At 45.7% G+C, this 21,880-nt stretch overlaps 1 protein-coding gene across 1 annotated transcript in view; it reads right to left on the bottom strand.

The window, feature by feature from the left end:
* The window catches only part of LOC120916518 (cathepsin D-like), a 103,250-nt gene that overhangs the window by 58,761 nt on the left and 22,609 nt on the right, over window positions 1-21,880 (bottom strand). The window contains exons 2-3 of the mRNA XM_040327533.1: window positions 16,043-16,187; window positions 1,233-1,356 (exon numbers count right to left, since the gene is read on the bottom strand). Coding sequence (XP_040183467.1) covers window positions 1,233-1,356; window positions 16,043-16,187 — 269 coding nt within the window. The remainder of the gene's footprint in view (window positions 1-1,232; window positions 1,357-16,042; window positions 16,188-21,880) is intronic.

Below are 21,880 nucleotides of genomic sequence, written 5' to 3' on the forward strand. Positions count from 1 at the left end.
TAGTTAACTGATTCCTTTTAAAAACAATTAAAAAAAGATAAAAATCAATCATATAATGTACCTGTAGTTTCTAGTTTCGTTTTTGCATCTAGTTTCGTTTTTGCATGTTATTTCTTGCCTCTGTGCTATACAGAGCATACAGAGCAATAGAGCAGTGATGGTTTGGAAAACGAAACTAGAAACTAGACACACAGTATTCACACCTCATTTAAGTTAGTGACCACAGAGAGAAAGCTCCTAGTACTGTGGTCATCAGGAAACAGACAACCAGGAAGTGTGGAGATCAGAGAAGAATTACAGCAACTTGAGAGCAAAAACGAACAATGAGGACGTGAAAACAGCACTGCATTAAGGTAAAGGAAGCTATTAAAATAAAAATATAAATCCTTTACAAACCCTTTAAGGCACCTGTATTCATGTGACTGTACATCTTGTAACATACTTGCATATTTCATTACACTGACCAGCGTTTGTAAAGGTTCTTTTATTGTCAAATGTACTTGAATGACTTGTTAAATGTGCTTTATATCAATAAAGTCTTTGAGCAAAATTGAACTTTTTGATTAGGGCGGGATGGGGATTTCTGGAGTCCTTTATCATACACCTGTCCTTAAGGCCATGTAAAAATAAGGTTAGGTAAACCTACAAGTTTCCCCTGAGAGAAACAATATCGTTTCTGACTCCTAATGGAATTTTTATTATAGAGCTTACTAAGGAGGATTTAAAAGGAAGTGCTAAAGGATTATACATGCTTTGATATCCTGAGTTTCCTTCAATATATATATCATTTTTTTTTGCAGAGGCTGCACCATTGAAATGGAATTTAAATGAACCGCTAGATAGTATCTGATTAATATATCTAAACAATCATAGATCAGACAGGGAGAGATGCAAGGCCAAGTTCCTGATTGAAGCCTGCATTGGCTCTGTGAAGTGGCCCCTGTGGCTCTTACAGATGATCTATTCCCCTGCAGACTTGTAAGATCATAATAATATGCAGAGTAACTAATATGAAGGTGAATACCTCCTAAGTATTTCTACGGCAAGATCAGGTTTAATTGGCCCCTGGAGATCGCAGACATTCCTAAGAACAATTGATGGCACTGATTAAGCTCAGTAAATAAATAGATAATTCATTAATAAATGAAGGCATCAGAGGAGTTTGCTTAGGAGAGAATTACAATACTAAACATGACCCAAAGGTGTCGGAGAATGTTTGTTCTGGTACTCACAGCAGGCGATGTCAAAGAAGGAGCAGTGGATGGATGGCACCCAGAGATTGGAGGAACCTGTATCAAAAATGACAGTAAAATTCTGTGGAGGAGTTCCAACGGAGATTTCACCATAGTATTGGGCCTGCAAGGGGACAAAAAATACATGTTTTCAACCAAGCTGTCAGTTTGTAGAGTTCCGCTGAAAAAAAAAATTAAGTCAGCAGCTACTGAATATTAATATTAGGACACTTACCTGTCCAGGGCGTCCGCAATGTCCTCACCCAAAGCCGATCTGTCCCTCGGCTTCCGGGTTCAGGCGCCGGTATCTTCAGGAAGTGAAGTCTTGCGGTTTCACAGCCTGGTTCCCAACTGCGCATGCGTAAACCGCGCTGGGCGTCCTCACTGGTCCCTGCTATCTTCTGGGACCTGTGTGTCTCCCAGAAGACATCGGTGGGGACGGAGGAGGGGCTGGACATGGCGTAGATCGCCGTGGAATCTGCGGCAATCTGTTGCCAAAAGTGGGAGCAAATACCTGTATCAAACAGGTATCTGCTCCCCCCTCCCCCCTCAAAGGTGCCAAATGTGACACTGGGGGGGACCCTTAAAAGCTCTGCTTTAAGATGCTTGTTCTGCGCTTCCACTCCAGTGCTCTATGCCAGTGTTTCTCAACTCAAGTCCTCAAGGCACCCCAACAGGTCATGTTTTCAGGCTTTCCATTATTTTGCACAGGTGATTTAATCAGTTTCACTGCCTTAGTAATTACCACAGCCGTTTCACCTGAGGGAAATCCTGAAAACATGACCTGTTGGGGAGCCTTGAGGACTGGAGAAACAGCGCTCTATGCTAGCAAACCTGAGAAACTGTCAGGTCACCTGTGGCCCGGTGACAAGCGCACCCTGTAGGGGTCAGGGATGCACCACAGGGAAGTGAACCCTATAGCCGACTACTGCTGGCAGGGAGGAAGCGTAACCCAAGATCACCCAGGGCGCGGAGTCTAAGACCCAGTTTTGTATTCACCAGAGCCCTTGATGGTAGGGATGGTCTTGGCCGCAACTGGGTCCAGGTCGCGTTCCCGGGATTCCTTAAGTCACACTCCGCAGGGAGAAGGGGGAAGCAGCCAGCAGGACAAACAGTGGTGATGGACAGGCCGAGGTCAGGGCAACAGGCAGACAAGGATAACCGTGGAACATGCAAATAGTCAGGAGCACAGGCAGACAAGGAAGTCGGGGACAAGCCAAAACGGTACACGGAAAGATGATCGTAGCACTCTGCAAACAGGAACCAGCAATTACACTGCAGACAGGAACTAAGCATAGGAACACTGTTGAACAGCACTGCAGACCTGTAGAGCAAAGGTTAATATAGGCTTCCTGGGATGGACTAGGGTGGAGCCATACAGGAAGAGGAAGTGATAAAAAGGGAAACCAGAACAGGATCTGCCTCTAATGAACACATGGAGATCAGGTAGGCAGACAGACTTGATGCATATTCATGACAGAAACAACACCCCTCCTTACAAGTATCCTCATATAGACTTGTTTTGCAGGGAAGAGAAGAGGTGAATCAGACCAATTTTGTAACTGAATATTGACTACCGAGTGCCCTAGATGTGGTGATTACTGGACTGCACAGTCAAATTTAAAGTGTTTCTAAAGACCTTCAGTGTGCAACTATCACCTCAGCCCCCCTAATACTTACCTAAGCCCAATGCTGATACAGCGATGTGCACCAGAGCTGAGGCTCTCCCGGGTCTCTCCTTCTTATGGACACAGAGAGTGGGGCATGGGAGCAAGCACGCACGAGTGCCCCTATAGCAAGTGGCTTGCTATGGGGACACTTGGTAGGGGGGACCCAACCAAGAAGAGGACCGGGGCTGCTCTGTGCAAAACCATTGCACAGAGCAGGTAAGTATGACATGTTTGTTATTTAAAAAAAAAATATATATATATATATATATATATATATATATTGTGAGGGTGGGACTCTGTGCTATGTGAAAGATTGCTGGGTTACGCCATATTCTGGAGAGAAAGACACACTAATTGCACAGCTGTGTGTTCAGCTATTTAGTTCTGACCTCACTATGGCTCAGGGCCCCACCCAACAGACAGGAAGTCTGTTCCCGGGAATCAGGTGGATTCCCAAATCTCTCTGAGAGGAGTCAGAGATGCTGCATGGGGACAGCTAAAGCATGCATATCTGCAGGAGGCAGATGTTATTTGATGATTGAACAGCAAGACGCTGACAGGAGTAAGCTAGGTGTGTGCTTAACTCTAGGAAACTGTTTGTTTTTGAAACCATATAGCATTATTTGAAGAACCTTCCTATTATAGCTTTTGGAGCTTAGACAGCAAAAAATAAACTGGTAGGGGTAAACTGGTAAGGTACTCTATCTGAAACTAAAACAATGTTTGTACTCACCATAAAATCCTTTTCTCAGAGTCCATTGAGGAACATAGTGAGATTGTAATTAAAGCGGTTGTAAACCGCGCAAACATTTTTTTTTAAACCTGCAAGGCAAAAGGCATAATCAGCTAGTATGCACCGCATACTGGCTTATTATGAAATACTTACCTCGGAACGAGGTGAAGAACACTTACCTGGTCCACGCCGAGCGAGATGTCATCTTGCTCCGGCGTGTCTTCCGGGTATCGCCGCTCCAGCGCTATGATTGGCTGGAGCGGCGATGACGTCATTCCCGCGCATGCGCGCGGGAAATTTAAATTCGGCAAGGTCTGGCGGCTGCCGGTCCTTTTCGCCGTGGAACCCCCCTGCACATGTGCCGCTGCAATCAGCGGCGCATTGCGAGGGGAATATCTCCTAAACCGTACAGGTTTAGGAGATATTCTTTATACCTACAGGTAAGCCTTATTATAGGCTTACCTGTAGGTAAAAGTGAAAAAAGTGGGTTTACAACCACTTTAAGCAATGTAGAGTTTACTGTCCCATAAAAGAGAAGTAGGGACTAAGCACATAGAAGATCAAAGGTAGCCCCCTAGAGGCTATAACCCCTCAAGCTGTCCAAAGAGGAAAAATAATAAATGCAGAGAGGGAGCTGCATCCCTAAATGGACTCACAGAAAAGGATTTTACAGTGAGTATAAAAATCCTATTTTCTGTCTTGTCTATTGAGGGATACAGCTTGGAGATAATTAGGCAAAGTTGGGATGTTCCAGAAACAGTTCAGAGGGTGGCATGCCAAAACAACACATGCAGAAGTATTTGGCCGAAACTATTATCTGCAGTGGCAGACATTTGGACTTTGTAAAACTTGGAAAATGTGTGAACAATAGACCAGGTCTCAGCCTGATGCCGCATGCACACGGTCGTTTTTTGTGATGAAATAAAACAACGTTTTTCATCATGAAAAAAAACAAAGTTTTTCTAACTTTATCATAAAAAACGACGTTGCCCACACACCATCGTTTTCTGAAAATGCTCTAGCAAAACGCGGTTACGTACAACACGTACGACGCCACTCTGTTCCATTCAAGCTTCCGTCTCATAACTTGCTTCTGAGCATGCGCGGGTTTAAAACGTCGTTTAAAACGTTGTTTTAGCCCACACACGATCATTTTTTATGACACAAAAAAACGACATTTTGAAAAACGACATAAAAAATTGAAGCATGTTCAAATTTTTTTTTGGTCGTTTTTTAGAAGACAAAAAACGATGTGAAGCCCACACAAAAAACGACTGTGTGTACATGGCATTACAGATGTGAGTCACAGAGTCCTAATGACAAAAGGTTCAAGAGGTACTTACTGCTCTTGTGGAGTGGGCTTTGATGGGAAAGAAGCACTTTATGCAATTCATAGGCCTTCACAACAACTTGTCTAATCCACTTGAATATAGAAGCTAGAAGCTGGAGAGCAGGTATTCCATAACCCCTAAAGAAGCAGTGGCCAAATCCTTTGTTGTATACATTAGCACTGGCGTAACCTGCCCTCCTAAAACTTTCCAAGCAATAAATCACAGTGCACATCTATTTGGCATCAATTAAGCACAATCAGAATGACTAAGCCCTGATGAAGGGGGGATGTATTTGGCCCCCAAAACGTGTTGGCTCTATTCTACTGTTGATCAATTTTACAATTAAATTACCTTGGACTCTTGGACATTTCTTTGGCACTCTCATTTGATTGTATTTACTAAGTGTAACTGGGCATAAGTTAGGTAGGTGGGGTTATAGCCTCAAAGGGACTAACCCTTAGTTTCTATGTGCCTAGGGTCATTTTCTTTTGCAGACAACAGTAAAACCTACGTTGCTTAGTTATCATCAATCTATGTCCCTTAGGCCTTGTACACACTGTCGGTCCAAACCGATGAAAACGGCCGATGGAAAAAGTCCAGTTTCATCGGTCAAATCCGACCGTGTGTACGGCCCATCGGTCCGTTGTCCTTCGGTCCAAAATTTTAAAACATGCTTTAAAATCGAACCGGTGGACCGCTGCCCGATCGGTCCAAACCGATGGTTAGTACAGAAAGCATCGGTTCAAAACCCGCGCATGCTCAGAATCAAGTCGACGCATGCTTGGAAGCATTGAACTTCGTTTTATTAAGCACGTCGTGTGTTTGACGTCACCGCGTTCTGACCCGATCGTTTTTTGGAACGATGGTGTGTACGCACATCAGACCATCAGGCCACTTCTACGGTGAACCGATGGAAATGGCCCGTCGGACCATTCTCATCGGTTTGGAACGACCGTGTGTACGTGGCCTTAGTGAACAAGAAGGTTCTGGCTATACATACACTCTAACCACCTTCTGCCTGGCCAATGTATATATATATGGCTGCATGAGAGCAGTGCTGGTGCAGGTGGATGTGTCTGTACATCCTTCCACATGTGCCACTCATGTGCACTCAGAGAAGCGCACAGCGGTGTGATCTGTGACCACTGTGTCCACTATGGTGACACTGCACTGCTCTGGTGAGAGTTTGTAAAAAATAAAGTAAACATTTTTTTACTTTTTTTTTATATACTTTCACCAGGGCAAGTGCAGTGTCACTACTATGTACATATCTGCACTCCTAGAACCCTCCTATACTTCCTGACCAGTGAACATGGTATTTCTGAGGGCATGTACCAGTAGGCTAGGATTGCTTGAGTTATAGGAACAGGGACTGCTATAGGTGATGCTACAATATGCTATATTTCCTGACCACTCATACAGAAGCGACCACCATAGTATATTGGTTTTGACATAACCAGTTGATTTTTTGTGATACAGTTGTACACAAGATAACATGGCTGGTAGATAATCAGTCCAAACAGTGAAAATGTCTCACATACAGTATGTGGTATCTCTATACTTCGGAGGAGTAGCAGAATGTGTTTTGGGGTGTAATTCTAAGTATGCCCATGTTGTATGTGAGAAATATTTTATTAACTTGACAGCTTTGTATTAAAAAAAATTTCTTTACACTTTTTCAAAAAACGTGTTCAAAAGACTCACTATGCCTCTTAACCACTTAAGGACCGCCTAACGCCGATATACGTTGGCAGAATGGCACGGCTGGGCACAGGCACGTACAGATACGTTGCCTTTAAGAGCCCAGCCGTGGGTCACACGACCCGGTCCGAAGCTCCGTGACCGCGGGACCCGATCGCCACCGGTGTCCCGCGATCGGTCACAGGAGCTGAAGAATGGGGAGAGGTGAGTGTAAACACACCTTCCCCGTTCTTCTCTGTGGCAGTGTCACTGATCGTCTGTTCCCTGTTATAGGGAACGATGATCAGTGATGTCACACCTACAGCCACGCCCCCCTAGAGTAAGAATTACTCCCTTAGGGCACACTTAACCCCTTAGCGCCCCCTAGTGGTTAACCCCTTCACTGCCATTGGCATTTTCACAGTAATCAGTGCATTTTTATAGCACTTTGAAAATGACAATGGTCCCAAAAATGTGTCAAAATAGTCCAATGTGTCCGCCATAATGTCGTAGTCACGAAAAAAATTGCTGATCACCGCCATTACTAGTAAAAAAAAAAGATTAATTAAAATACCATAAATCTGTCCCCTATTTTGTAGACGCTATAACTTTTGCGCAAACCAATCAATAAAGGCTCATTGCATATTTTTTTTACCAAAAATAAGTAGAAGAATACGTATCGGCCTAAACTGGGGATATTTATTATAGCAAAAAGTAAAAAATATAGATTTTTTTCAAAATTGTCGCTCTATTTTTGTTTATAGCGCAAAAAATAAAAACCGCAGAGGTGATCAAATGCCACCAAAAGAAAGCTCTATTTGTGGGGAAAAAAAGGACACCAATATTCTTTGGGAGCCACGTCGCACAACCGCGCAATTGTCAGTTAAAGCGATGCCGTGCCGAATGGCAAAAAGGGGCCAGGTCCTTATCCTGCATATTGGTCCGGGTCTTAAGTGGTTAAAGATACTTTCAGGATGTTTACTCTCCAAAATGTCCTAATTTTTTTTCTACTGTCCTAGTGTTTCAGGGCCTCCAAAAATATTATATGTGTAATTTATGCCCCTAGAAAGCCTGGTGCTCCTTGGATTTTGGGCCCCTCTATGGCTAGGCCATAAAAAAAGTCTAGGGGGAGTAGCAGAATTTTTTTTGGGGTGCAATTGAAAAAATATGCCTATGATATATATGTGAGATATAGCTTTTTACATGCCATTTAGAATTTTTGTTAGATCTATTAACAGTAAAAAAGTGAGGTCAGAGCACATTGGCCACATAAAAGACTATGACGGGAGGATGGGTACAGATGACACGGAGAAGGCAAGAAGGCAACTGTAGTAGATGCTTTCTTCCACTCAGTTTTTACACAGAAAAGTAGGGGTATAACCATGACTGTATTGTTAATAACATGTCACAGGACGTACCCTTGTGGCTAACAGAAACCGGTGTCCAAAAAAGACTAGAAAAGCTTAACACATATAAATCACCAAGGACGGGTCACTTACAACCGAGAGTCCTCCAAGAACTCAGTCAGGTCATAGCCAGACCATTATTCCTAACCTTTATGGACAGTATATTGACAGAAATGGTACCAGCTGATTGGATAAAAGCCCATGTGGTAAAAATACTACAGGCCAGTCAGCCTAACATCGATAGTATGTAAACATACTAGGGGATAAGTGACTATATCCATAAATTTGCTGATAAAAATAGTATCATTAGCAGTAATCAGCATGGGTTTACGAAGTGTCATTCCTGCCAGACCAATCTGTTAACATTCTAGGAGGTGAGCTGTACTTTTACTCCAGGAATAAAACTGTAATCCTGCCACTTTATAGAACTCTGGTTTGGCCACATCTAGAGTATTCTGTCCAGTTCCGTTCACCAGTCCTCAGGAAAGCTGTGCTGGAGCTGGAGAGAGTCCAGAGATGGGCAACAAAATGGGGACTACAGTACCTCAATTACGAGTAACGACTACAAGCACTAAATGTATTCTCCATCGAGAAGAGACGCTGGAGAGAAGATATGATAGCAGTATACAAATACCACAATTGTGATCCCAGCGTAGAAAGAAAACGTTTCAGTCTCAGGGAGTGTAAGAGGACACAGAGCCACACAATAAAATTAGAAGAGAAGCAGTTTAACCATAAGCTGCGTAAGGGTTTTTTCACTGTCGGGGTGATAAGAATGTGGAACTCTCTTCCACAATTGGTAATATCAGCGGGAAGTATTGATATTTTTAGTGAACACAACATACAGGGATATGGGAAATGATTATCATTGACACACATACACCTACACAGGTTTAACTGGATGGACTATTGTCTTTATTCAACTCTACCTACCTACTAGGACCAGGTCATTGTTTGTGTTATTTTAACTGACAATCACACGGTCATGCAATGCTGTACTCAAATTAAATGTATGACTTTTTTCCCCACAAATAGAGCCTTCTTTTGGTGCTATTTTATCACTCCTGGTTTAATTTTTAATTTTTGCGTATAAACAAAAAAAGATCGAAAATTTGGGGAAAAAAATATGTTTTACTTTCTGCTATAGAAACATATCCAACAAAATAAAAAATCCCAATAAACCCTGTCCTCAGGGCCCACTAACAGGCCAGATTTTATGTATTACCTTGGGGAGATGCAGACTAGAATACTGCAATTACTAAGCAGAACATGATATCACCTGTGATGTATTTAAGTTATCTTGTAAACCTGGCCTGTTAGACCCCTTTCACACTGAGGAGTTTTTCAGGCGGTACATCGCTAAAAATATACCGCCTGAAAAACTCCTTCACTGCCTACTTAATGTGAAAGCCCGAGGGCTTTCACACTGAGGCGATGCGCTGGCGGGAGAGAAAAAAATCTCCTGTCAGCAGCAACTTTGAAACGGTGAGAGGAGCGGCGTGTATACCGCTCCTTCCCATTTAAAACAATGGGAAACCGCGGAAATACCGCCCGCAATGCGCCTCTGCAGAGGTGCATTGCGGCCGGTATTAACCCTTTATCGGCCGCTAGCGGGGGTTAATACCGCACAGCTATCGGCCGATTCCCACGGCAATCCCGGCGGTATAGCGCCGCTATTTTTAGCGGCGCTATACCGCCACCGCGGCTCCCGCTCCAATGTAAAAGGGGCCTTAGTGGGCCCTGAGGACAGGGTTGATGACCACTGTTTTAGAGGACTACACCTGATCGCAATCTGGATTAGATACAATAGGTCAGTAGAAACCGTAGAAAGCAAAGGGGGATCTGACATGACACACACTTCACAGGTAGAGCAGAGGCCTCAGTGAAACCTGAAATCTGAGTGGAGGCAATGGACATACCGCCTTCTACACAGTCCTGAGGCTGTCAGCAGCTGTGTGGTGGAGTGAGGGTGGGTCATCAACCGGATGCTGTTAAGTCGGCTTGGACTATTATCAGTGACTTATACAGACAACAGAGCAGAGGGAATAGACAGCAAAGAGAAATTACATTTGGTTCTTTGGATTAAGGCTACTAAAAACGAACAAAGGATATGCTTTGTTCATTTTTAACGTTCGAGGTATACAACAACTTTAATGCTATAACCTTATTAACCATATGTGATGGGGCTGTATATAAAAACAATTAAGGGCCCCTGTCTCTCCAAGCTACATCTGAAAAGCATTTCTCCTAATGATACAGAATACTAATAGCTTTTATAGTGTAAAGGTTTCCATTACTATTTATCTAGACAGTGCTAGGTACACTGTGCTTCTGGGTTTCCTACATAATGACATTTGAATAAATGATCATACTTTTTTAGCCATTGTGACTGAAATTAAAGTAGGTCAGATTGTCTGGCTTTAAGACATACACTATGGCCCAGATTCACATAGAACTGCGGCGGTGTAATGTATCGTAGATACGTTACACCGCCGCAAGTTTTCATCGCAAGTGCCTGATTCACCAAGCACTTGCATGAAAACTTAAGCCCGCGTAATTCAAAGGGGCGTGTGCCATTTAAATTAGGCGCGATCCCACGCCGGACCTACTGCGCATGCTCCGTTTTGAAATTCCCGCCGTGCTTTGCGCGAAGTGGCATCATTTTTTCGAACGGCGACGTGCATAGCTTACTTTCGTATTCCCGGACGTCTTACGCAAGAACAAAAAAAAATTAAATTTCGACGCGGGAACGACGGCCATACTTTATACAGCACATATGTGGGCTGTGTAAAGTTAGGGCAGCTAAAACGACGACTAACTTTGCGACGGGAAACTAGACTAGCAGCGACGTAACGAACGCGGAAAACCGTTGTGGATCGCCGTAACTACTAATTTGCATACCCGACGCTGGTTTACGACGCAAACTCCCCCCAGCGGCGGCCGAGGTATTGCATCCTAATGCCGCATACACACCATCACTTTATGTGATGAAAAAAAACGACATTTTCTGTGAAGTAAAAAACAAAGTTTTTGAAACTTAAATTTTCAAAGACGAAGTTGCCTACACACCATCGTTTTTCTCACAATGTTCTAGCAAAGCGAGGTTACGTTCACCACGTTTTTCCATTGAAGCTCGCTTCATAACTAGCTTCTGGGCATGCGCGGGTGTAAAAGACGTTTTTTGCAACACACGGTCAATTTCTGTGAAGTAAAATACGACGTTTTGAAAAACGACACATAAAATTGAAGCATGCTTCAATTTTTTTTTGGCGTTTTTCAGAAGACATAAAACAACGTTTTCCCCCACACACGGTAATTTAAAGTGACGTTTTTAAAAACGTCGTTTTTTTTCATCACATAAAGTGATGGTGTGTACGCGGCATAAGATCCGACAGTGTAATTCAATTACACCTGTCGGATCTTAGGGCTAACTATGCGTAACTGATTCTATGAATCAGTCGCATAGTTAGGAAGACCCTAAAACAGAGATACGACGGCGTATCAGGAGATACGCCATCGTATCTCTTTTGTGAATCTGGCCCTATATTACCGAAGGTATCGGGACACCTGCCTTTACACACACATGAACTTTAATGCTTAGTCCGTAGGGTTCAATATTGTGTTGGCCCACCATTTGCAGCTATAACGGCTTCAACTCTTCTGAGAAGGCTGGCCACAAGGTTTAGGAGTGTGTCTATGGGAATGTTTGGCCATCCTTTAGAAGCACATTTGTGAGGATAGGGACTGATGTGGACAAGAAATTCTAGCTCACAGTCTCCACTCCAATTCATCCCAAAGCAGTGGCGGCTGTAATGCAGGGCGCAGGGGTACCGCCCCCCCATCCATGCATTCGGCCCCCTAATCTACATGCAAGGCCCCGGATGCATGGATTCCAATGGGTTTTGTTTTTAAGTACATGATTAGAGCCTAAGGTTTAAAAAAAGATGAGCTTGGGGTGCATAGCACTGAGCCCACCCAGTTGTGTGACAATAGCAAATTAATATTCACTACTGTCTTCCTGCTTCTCCTCCCAATCAGGAAGCGGGAGGAGTACGATTGGCCAAGAGGAGAAGCGATCGTATTGGCCGGGCAGGGGGGAGGATGTACAGGAAGATTCGGGACTCGGAGAACGATCTTTCAGTGCTCTGCATCAGCGCCGATTGAGAGCACGGCAGCATGAGTACCACCCACGGCTCCACCACCTGCCCCCCTCCTGGCTGCAGCATCAGCTGCCACTGTCCCAAAGGTGTTCTATTGGGTTGAGGTAAGGACTCTGTGCAAGCCAGTCAAGTTCCTCCACCTCAGACTCGCTCATCCATGTCTTTATGGACCTTGCTTTGTGCACTGTCCAAATCATTTGGTGGAGGGGAATTATGGTGTGGGGTTGTTTTTTAGGGGTTGGGCTTGGCCCCTTACTTCCAGTGAGGGGAAATCTCAAGGTGTCAGCAAGACCAAGACATTTTGGACAATTTCATGCTCCCAACTTTGTGGGTACAAATTTGGGATGGTCCCTTTCTGTTCCAGCATGACTGCGCATCAGTGCACAAAGCAAGGTCCATAAAGAAATGGATGAGTGAGTTTGGGGTGGAGGAACTTGACTGGCCTGCACACAGAGTCCTGACCTACAGACGAAGACTGGGGTACCAAGTTTATGTGTGTTTTAAGGCAGGTGTCCCAATACTTTTGGTAATATAGTGTATGTGAACAGAAACTATAAATTGAATAATGCCACTGATCCAACTGACCAATGTAATACTTTGGTCATTAAGGAGTGCACCAAGTTGGAGCAATAATGAGTTCTTCAAACATCAGAAATGACAAATCCTACCCACTTCTCTGGGGAGGGTAGGCGGTAGTGGCTGACTGGCTGTGCATGTGCTACTTCTCTGAAAGCTGAAGTATGTTCACAATTTATTGTACATGTGCTCAGTAAAAATAAGTTACCTCTAATGAAGTGTGCCACATCACCAAATGCTGCGGTGTTTGGTAAAACGTTTACAATTTATTTAGCCCGCATTGTCCTGTTGGGACCAAACAGCCAACGCTGAGGCCGCGTACACACGACCGGTCCAAACCGATGAAAACGGACCGAAGTTCAGTTTCATCGGTCCAAACCGAACGTCTAGGATGCTATGCCAATACTCTTTGATTTTTGGACACTCCCACCAAATGTGTGTAGTGCTACCCCCGGAGGAGCCGCTAAATGATTTGGGACCGGCCTACTGAGTTACCCTGGCAGTGTCTAAGGGTGCAATTGTGAGAATAGCAACAGTGAGTGGAGGTCCAGACATCCAATAAAGAGTTTTCAATACTTTATTTTCCAGGCCAAACACGGCCAACATCAACATACATTAGGAAGGTCAAGGTTGATGAAGGAAGAAATAGAACCATGCGGTATCAGGCCTGGATATAGAACTGAGCAATATTCTGCTTGGCATTAAACTGAATACATACACGTCGCCACTCTGCTCGGAGTGGGTAAGGTGCCCCCGGACAGACCCCTATTATAGGCCTGGCAGCCGGAGCGTCACTTCTGAATAGTACTGTGAGGAACAGATCCACCACACGGACATGTCTCTAGGGCCCCCACTACAGGCCAATTTCAATAGAGAACCCAAAGTAAATAAGGACAGAGAATCCTCCCAGTAAACTTATTTTGCAAATGGTCCCCGGATGACAGCAAGCATACCTGTCAGTGGTCCGGACACCCAATCCCAAACTAGGATCCTTTCAATAGACCTCGGAACCCAGTGGAGCACTGGGGTCCCTTCTCTCCTCAGGAAGAGGTTTGCTGCAGAGTTCAGCTCTGGCCAGGTGGGCCACGCCGGCGGGGTCCATGGATGCGCGTACCCTGAAGGTGGGTACCGCACCTGGAACGGGGACCCCGCAGAAAGTTTTCGACACATGATCTCTTTCACAGATATACCCTCTCCCAGCATGCCACGCGAGGGAAAACATCCTCTAATTGGCTGCTGGGAGAAGATCTGTTCTGCCAGAACCCCTCTAGCGCCAGCTGCCGGCCAGGGGTGGCACTGCACTCCCTGACCACAGTCTGACCCAGTGGAACTTCCAGAATGACAGAGATTATCAAATTTGGGCAAACATTGAATGGGAGCAAGGTAACTCTCCCGTTCCCCACTAAATTAAAGTGTAGTGCCCATGCTGAAAGCAAAGGGGCGCTACATATGTATTGTTCCCCTTTGTCCACACTCCCTCCAACACTGGGGAGACCTATTTGGTTGAAATTGATTGATTCTCTCCAGGGTCAGGTGCCACCTTAGCTAGGGTGACCAGACATCCCCGGTTTCTGGGGACAGTCCCTGGATTGAGGACACTGTCCCCGGTTTTGTCCCCGGATTGGATTTGAACAGGGGCTGGGGCAATTTCAAAGACAGTCAGTGCAGAATTAATTAAAAAAATATCTGAATAACACACACCCGCTCCGCCGCTCCTACTAGCTTAGGGGGGTCTATTTTATTGCATTATCTGTGCCCCTTTCTAAAGATCATGTGGTGGTCGGAGCGAATATGTCTTCAGTTTCGGGTGCATGCCCATCCAGCTCCGCTCGCACGTTCTTCTGCCTTGGCTCAAGTCACAGCCAGCCGCCTGCCTGCTTATCTCCTTGCCTGCCCTGGCGGAGTGATCTTCCTCCGCTCCCCACCCAGTAGCAGCCGGGTACCGGAGAGTAAGACTTGACAGGCTGTGAGGCGGACAGCGGTGGCGACGGGCAGAGAGTCGCTGATTGCCACCATTACTACTAAAAAAAAATGTCCCCGGATTTCATTTTAAAAATCTGGTCACCTTAACCTTAGCAAACACTTATAATTACCGTATTTATCGGCGTATAACACGCACAGGCGTATAACACGCACCCTAACTTTAAGAGGGAAGTTTCAGAAAAAAAAACTTTCCATAGCCCCCTGCGTATAACACTCAGGCACAGTTTACCCTCTATTTTCAGGGTAAACATGTGAGTGTTATACTCCAATATAAGCATCATGTGTGCCTTAATGTTCTCGCTATGTTTGAATGTTTTTTTCTCGGAGCGCTACAGCTTCCACCATCAATGCAAGAACCTTAGGCCCAGATCCACGAAGAACTTACGGCGGCGTATCTATTGATACGCCGCGTAAGTTCTACGATGCACCGGCGTATCTTTGTTTTGTATTCACAAAGCAAGATACGCCTGAATGTGGGCTAGATCCGACTGACGTACGTCTTAGTACGCCGTCGGATCTTAGGTGCATATTTACGCTGGCTGCTAGGTGGCGCTTCCGTTGATTTCCGCGTAGAGTATGCAAATTAGCTAGATACTCCGATTCTCAGAACGTACGTCTGCCCGGCGCATTTTTTTGCGTCGTTTAAGTAAGGCTTTTTTCGGTGTAACGTTACCCCTGGGTCTATGAGGCGTACGCAATGTTAAGTATGGACGTCGGGACAGCGTCAAATTTTCCGTCGTTTACGTTGTTTGCGTAAAACGTTCGCGAATAGGGCTTTGCGTAAATTACGTTCACATCGAAAGCGTTGACTATTTGCGACGTGATTTCGAGCATGCGCACTGGGATAGCCCCACGGACGGCGTTTAAGTCATTTACGTGGGGTCAAGATGAATTACCATAAAACATGCCCACATCTTATCCATTTGAATTGAGCGCCCTTACGCCGACACAGTTACACTACGCCGCCGGTGCAAATTCTTTCAGGATACGGAAACTACGCTCTAAGTTACGGCGGCGTAGTGTATCTTAGATACGCTACGCCTGCCTAAAGATAGGCAGATCTTTGTGGATCTGGCCCTCAGTAGATATCTAGTTACCACCCAGACTGGCCGTACTGTATGTGAAAGGAATTTAAACTGGTAAAGCTCCTTGGGGACAAAGACTGATATAATATGTTTCTCTGTGAACAGCTACTGTATATGATTTATTACTTTGGAAAAAGTAAATACTATGAAAGAACATTTTTTTCCCGCCTTTTCAGTCTTACTCACATCCAAGTAGTTGATGAGCTTTTCGGGAACCTGTTTCAGCATTTGGTTTGGGACTTCATTTTCCAATGATCTGCTTCGGAGTTCATCTATGGTCATGTGTTCGCTCAGTGTATGTCTGATTGACTGGAACTTCTTTAGGGGGATCCTAAAACGAAGAGTAGTTTAGAGTGATATTGTTAATTCATGAGCTTGCATTTTAAAGTCAACGGATTGCATGAAGATAATTACTGGCAGAGCTTATTATCCTTGAGTGCATGATTCATTGCAGGACCATTTCTGAAATGAAGGAGGGGAGGAGAAAAATGTTTTAAAGCGGAGTTCCACCTAAAAATGGAACTTCCGCTTAACCCACTCCTCGCCCCCTTACATGCACAATTTGGCATGTAATTTTTTTGGGGGGGGAGTGGGGGCTTCAGGAGAAGGGGACTTCCTGTCCCACTTCCTCCTTCCGCCGAGGGGCTGGAAAGGCGATTAGCTTAATCGCCTTTTCACAGCCCCTCCCTGTAGGCGAGCGCCTGTCCAATCGGATGGCGCAGCGCCGCTCCCGCATGCGCACTGCCGCTCGCGCATGCGCAGTGGGTGCCCGGCCGTGAAACCGAAAGCTGTCACTGCCGGGTGCCCACACTAAGAATGAAGACGCCGGCGAGGGGGGGGCGAGGAGCGAAGCACCGGCTGGCGCGTCGCTGGAGCCGTGGAGCAGGTAAGTGTCTGTTTATTAAAAGCCAGCAGCTACACTTTTTGTAGCTGCTGACTTTTAATAAACTTAAAAAAAAGGTGGAAAACCCCTTTAAGTAGCTTTTTCTTTGGGGTTCATCTCTCTCGTTTTGGTCCCACAACTTTTCCTAGTAGCCCTTAGTAGGAAGGCAGTCCTGTGGGACTCTGAGGAACAGTTTGGTATTCTATTTGTCAAAGGATTTGTATTTCTGTCGATTTAGTTCTGAGGTTTACATAATTTTAACATACAGCACAGCATTGTTTGATAGGGTAAGATGCCTGATTTGTCTCTGTTACAAATAAATAACACTTACCAGCATACGTTCTCTTTTTATTTTTAGTTTAAAGGGGTTGTAAAGGCTCGTGTTTTTTCCCCTTAATGCATCCCATGCATTGAAGCGGAGGTTCCGCTGTTTTTTTTTTAAAAGCCAGCAGCTACAAATACTGCAAAAAATGGACACTTACCTGTCCAGTGCGCCCGCGATGTCAGCAGACGAGGCTGAGCAATCGCTCGGTCCTCGGCTGCTTCCACCGCCATCCTGGGTAAGAGAATCAGGAAGTGAAGCCTTGCGGCTTCACTGCCCGGTTACCTACTGCGTATGCGCGAGTATCGAGGAGCGCCGTCACTGGTCCCCGCTCTCTGCATGTGTTTCCCAGAAGACAGCGGGGGGGGGGGGTGTGACGTAAAGGTGCCGGACTCCCGCAGGAGTCAGAACCAGGAAGTGGTGCAAATACCTTAGACAGGTATCTGCACCCTCCTCCCCCATGAAAGGTGCCAAATGTGACACCGGATGTGACAACTTTTTGTGTGAACCTCCGCTTTAAGGGGAAAAAACACCTGGCAATGACGCCCCCCCAGCCCTCCCGTTTTATTTACCTTAGCCCATTCAACTGCTGTGCGCGTCCTCTTCTCCACGGAGTCTGGCCATTGATTGGCTAGATTGGGTAGATTGATAGCAGCGCAGCCGTTGGTTTACGCTGCTGTCAATCACATCCAATGACACAGAGCACTGGGGGGCGGGGTAGAGTGATACAGTCGGCCGCTATAGCCGCCAGCTGTATCACAGGAGCACGCCCGCAAGCTAACCCCCTTGGGAGAGCGCTTCCCATGAAGGGGTTAGCTCTTGCGGGGAGGAGCCGAGACAGCCGCCGAGGGACCCCAGAAGACGAGGATCGGGGCCACTCTGTGCAAAATGAACTGCACAGTGTAGGTAATTATAACATGTTTGTTATTTAAAAAACAAAAAACAAAGCCATACAACCACTTTAAGCTTTTATTCCACAGCTAATAATTTTCTAACATTTGCGGCCTCTGTTCTCTAAGGCCCCTTTCACATGTGCAGACTGTATGTCCGCATTTTCATCCATCCGTTTGCGGATAAAAATGGGACATACATTGGTCCCTATGTGATTGCGGGTGTCAGCGGATGAACATCCGCTGACACCTGTAATCACCCGCCTCCGCAAAGATCCGATTTTGCGGACGGAAGAAAACCCTATTTTTTCTTCCGTCTGCGGATTGGATCGGATGAACACGGACACACGGTCCATGTTCATCCGATCCCCCATAGTGGAGAGCGGAGAAAAGACAGGGCGGTCCCTTCACAGTGTGCAGGGACCGCCCTGTCAGCCGCCGGCTCAGCGGGGATCCCCGCTGAGCTTACGGACACACGGAGGCGGATCATTACTGATCCGCCCCGTGTGAAAGGGCCCTTAGGCTTGCCTCCACTGAACAGTGTAAAATAATTATGTCCAATAGTTTGGTACAGATGTCTATCAGTTACACATTGGCATAATGTTTTGTCCGGGCATCATCTGTTGCCTAGTATGATGTGCACGGTGAGGTCAAGTGTTTTGTTCCAATATCGAGGGACGTTTAGCTTTAAAAGCAAGCATTCTACCGAAAAAAAAAAAAAAATTAAAACATTTCTGCCCCATTATTTACAACCCTTCTCCGTTCAGCATGTGGAACTCATTGGTCTCATTGGTCAAGCTGTTGCCATGCAGGATCACTGCCTCATATACAGTATCAAAATATAAAAATATCTCACTTTATTCTGTGAATCCAGCAGCTATAGGATGTTGACACTCAACGACCATCAAAATAGATCAAATGCATTTTGCAAAGCCATTGTGAGTCTACTGACTGGAGCACAATGAAGATCCTTTCATCCTGATCACTTACATTTTTAACCATAGGTGTGTAGATAGGTGCTGTGTGGTGGTTGTCACGTCCTCCATGCTTCTCTCCTCATTGGGTGCCAAGCAAGGGTCACATAAAGAACCTACCTGGGGTGGGGTTCTTTTGGGCTATGCTAGGCAGTTTGTACAAGACCACTGACACACACATGGGGAATCTTACTTGAGCCACGCTCACAGCCCAGACAAATGACTAAACATGGGCAAACTCTAGTAAACCCTATTAATGTCATATACACCAACATGGTCACTTGTGCATTTAGTAGGGACAGACGGAGCCATTGTCCACTCTACTTGTCCAGTGTATCACCGCTACCTCACTCCCTGTAATTGGGTCCCACTGCGCACATAGCATTTACTTCATGCTTGCACTTCATCTAACTCTTTCTCTTCTGTACCTGTGTACAGGCTGAGGCTCCCATTGCTATTAGAGATTGATTATGAATAATATGTAGTCGGAGTAGGAGCTTTAGCGTCTTTATTATCTGTTGTTTACAGAGCTCAATAACTTAACTTTACAGCTCACTTAGAGATGAGATCCTAACAATAGGTTAAAATTGTAAGCCTCCATTAGATGTCCCTAACTTGTAATGTATCTAAAATTCTACAGCATATCTTAATACCTAAGCCCTTACTAAATACACACAGTACAATTATATACTGTATATTCAGTCTAAAACATCTTTAGTTTGTGATAGAAAAGGGAATGCTTTAAAGGGAAATGTTAAAGCCTCCTCCCCCTCTCATCTTTATATTTTGGAACTAGGGGCCAGATTCTCGTAGAACGGCGTATCCTTGCGGCGGCGTAACGTAACCGATTTACGTTACACCTCCGCAACTTAGACGGGCAAGTGCTGTATTCTCAAAGCACTTGCTCCGTAAGTTGCGGCGGCGTAGCGTAATTCGGCCGGCGTAAGGCCGCCTAATTCAAATGTTGAACAGGGGGGCGTGTTTTATGTTAATATGCTGTGACCCGACGTGATTGACGTTTTGCACTTACGGCGCATGCGCCGTCCGTGGACTATCCCAGTGTGCTTTGCGTCTAAGTACGCTGCAAGGACGTATTGGTTTTGACGTGTACATTCATGGACGACTTACGCAAACGACGTAAAATTTTCAAATTTCGACGCGGGAACGACGGCCATACTTTACATTGGTACGCCACAGTTATGCCTCATATAGCAGGGGCAACATTACGCCGGGAAAAGCCTAATGTAAACGGCGTATCTTTACTGCGTCGGCCGCGCGTACGTTCGGGAATTCGCGTATCTAGCTAATTTACATATTTCGAAGCGTAAATCAGCTTACACGCCCCTAGCGGCCAGCGTAAAAATGCAGTTAGGTTCCGACGGTGTAAGAGACTTACGCCAGTCGGATGTAATAGAAATCTATGCGTAACTGATTCTAAGAATCAGGCGCATAGATACGACGGCTCGGATTCGGACTTACGACAGCGTAAATGTCGCTACGCCGTCGTAAGTCCTCTGAGAATCCGGGCCTTAATGTTTATTTGGGGGGAAGAGGGGACCTGTTTTTGACAGCTACCCGCTCCCACTTCAGGTCAGATTGCCGCCACAATCCGAACGGAATTTCAGCACTCCCCCCTTCCCTGCAGCCTTCTGGGACATGTCGCAGGTCCCATAAAGCTGTGGGACCATTTACAATGCGCAGCATGGCTTGCACATGCACAATGGGAAGCCGGCGATGAAGCCTCAAGCAGTTACCGCTGGCTTCAGAAATTAAACATGCTGGCAACTGGATCCTGAAGCAGGTCAAAGGGCTGGCTCAGATGGGAAATGTGCTGGATCCCTGGACAGGCAAGTGTCCTATTAATAAAAGTCAACAGAAAATATTAAATTATATTTCTGCTAAAAATACACTAAAATCATTATTATATGACATATTTACTGCCTCTTCCCCCACTTCCCATCTTGAAACATCCCCTTGTGTGCCCGCATCAGCTGCCAGCGGGAGAGGAGAAGAGAAGACAGCAATGCTGCAGGGGAAAGGGGCATACAGGGGGACCCGGAAAGGGATGGGGCGTAGATGCTAGACCTGATCCTCCTGCAGCACAGATGGAGGGAGAGAGTGGAGGAGAAGCCAGAAGCGCTGCAGGGGGAGGCAGAATAGGATCAGTGGATCAGTTTCTGTCCGCAATAAGGCAGTACAGCTGGCCCTCCTGCTCAGCTGGTGCCCGGGCACCCTTTTGTACTGACAGGGACTGGGCCCAGTACAGAAGGGCTGGCTGTACTGCTTTTTTAACGACCCTGGGTGTGGGTCTATTGATGCCGGCTGCTCGAGGATCTATTGTCACTGGACAGGGTCTGTTTTTTGTGGGGGTCTATTGTTGCTGGGCAGGTCTATTGTTACTGATGAGTCTGGCAGCAGCATTCATGATAGCCTGAAGAGGGGATAGCCTTTAAGGAGGGGGTTACAATAGTCAAGGCGAGAGATAACAAGGGAGTGAATGAATAAGATGCTTAGTGGTTTCAACAATTAAAGGTAAAGTCTGCAAGATTTTGACACTTAGCACCCTGGCATGAGTGGAGGGACACATGGATGTATTATTGATCCTGGTGGAGAAGTTAGGTGGGGGGCATGGGCAAATATTATGACCCCTTTCACACTGAGGCGGTTTTCAGGCGTTTTAGCGCTAGAAATAGCACCTATAAAGCGCCTGAAAACCGCCCTCCCATTAATTTCAGTGTGACTTTTCACACTGGGGCGGTGCGCTTGCAGGACGTTAGGAAAAGTCCTGCAAGCAGCATCTTTGGGGCGGTTTGGGAGCGACGTGAGCGCTCCCAAAACGCTCTGCCCATTGAAATGAATGGCAACACGGTTGCTTTTAACCCCTAACCCCCGCCAGCGACCGAAAAGCGGTAAAGTGCCAGTAAAACAAACGGGAGCTCGGGCAACCCAATGGTG

This window comes from Rana temporaria, chromosome 10 (genome assembly GCF_905171775.1).
Source record: "Rana temporaria chromosome 10, aRanTem1.1, whole genome shotgun sequence".
Classification (NCBI taxonomy): Eukaryota; Metazoa; Chordata; class Amphibia; order Anura; family Ranidae; genus Rana; species Rana temporaria.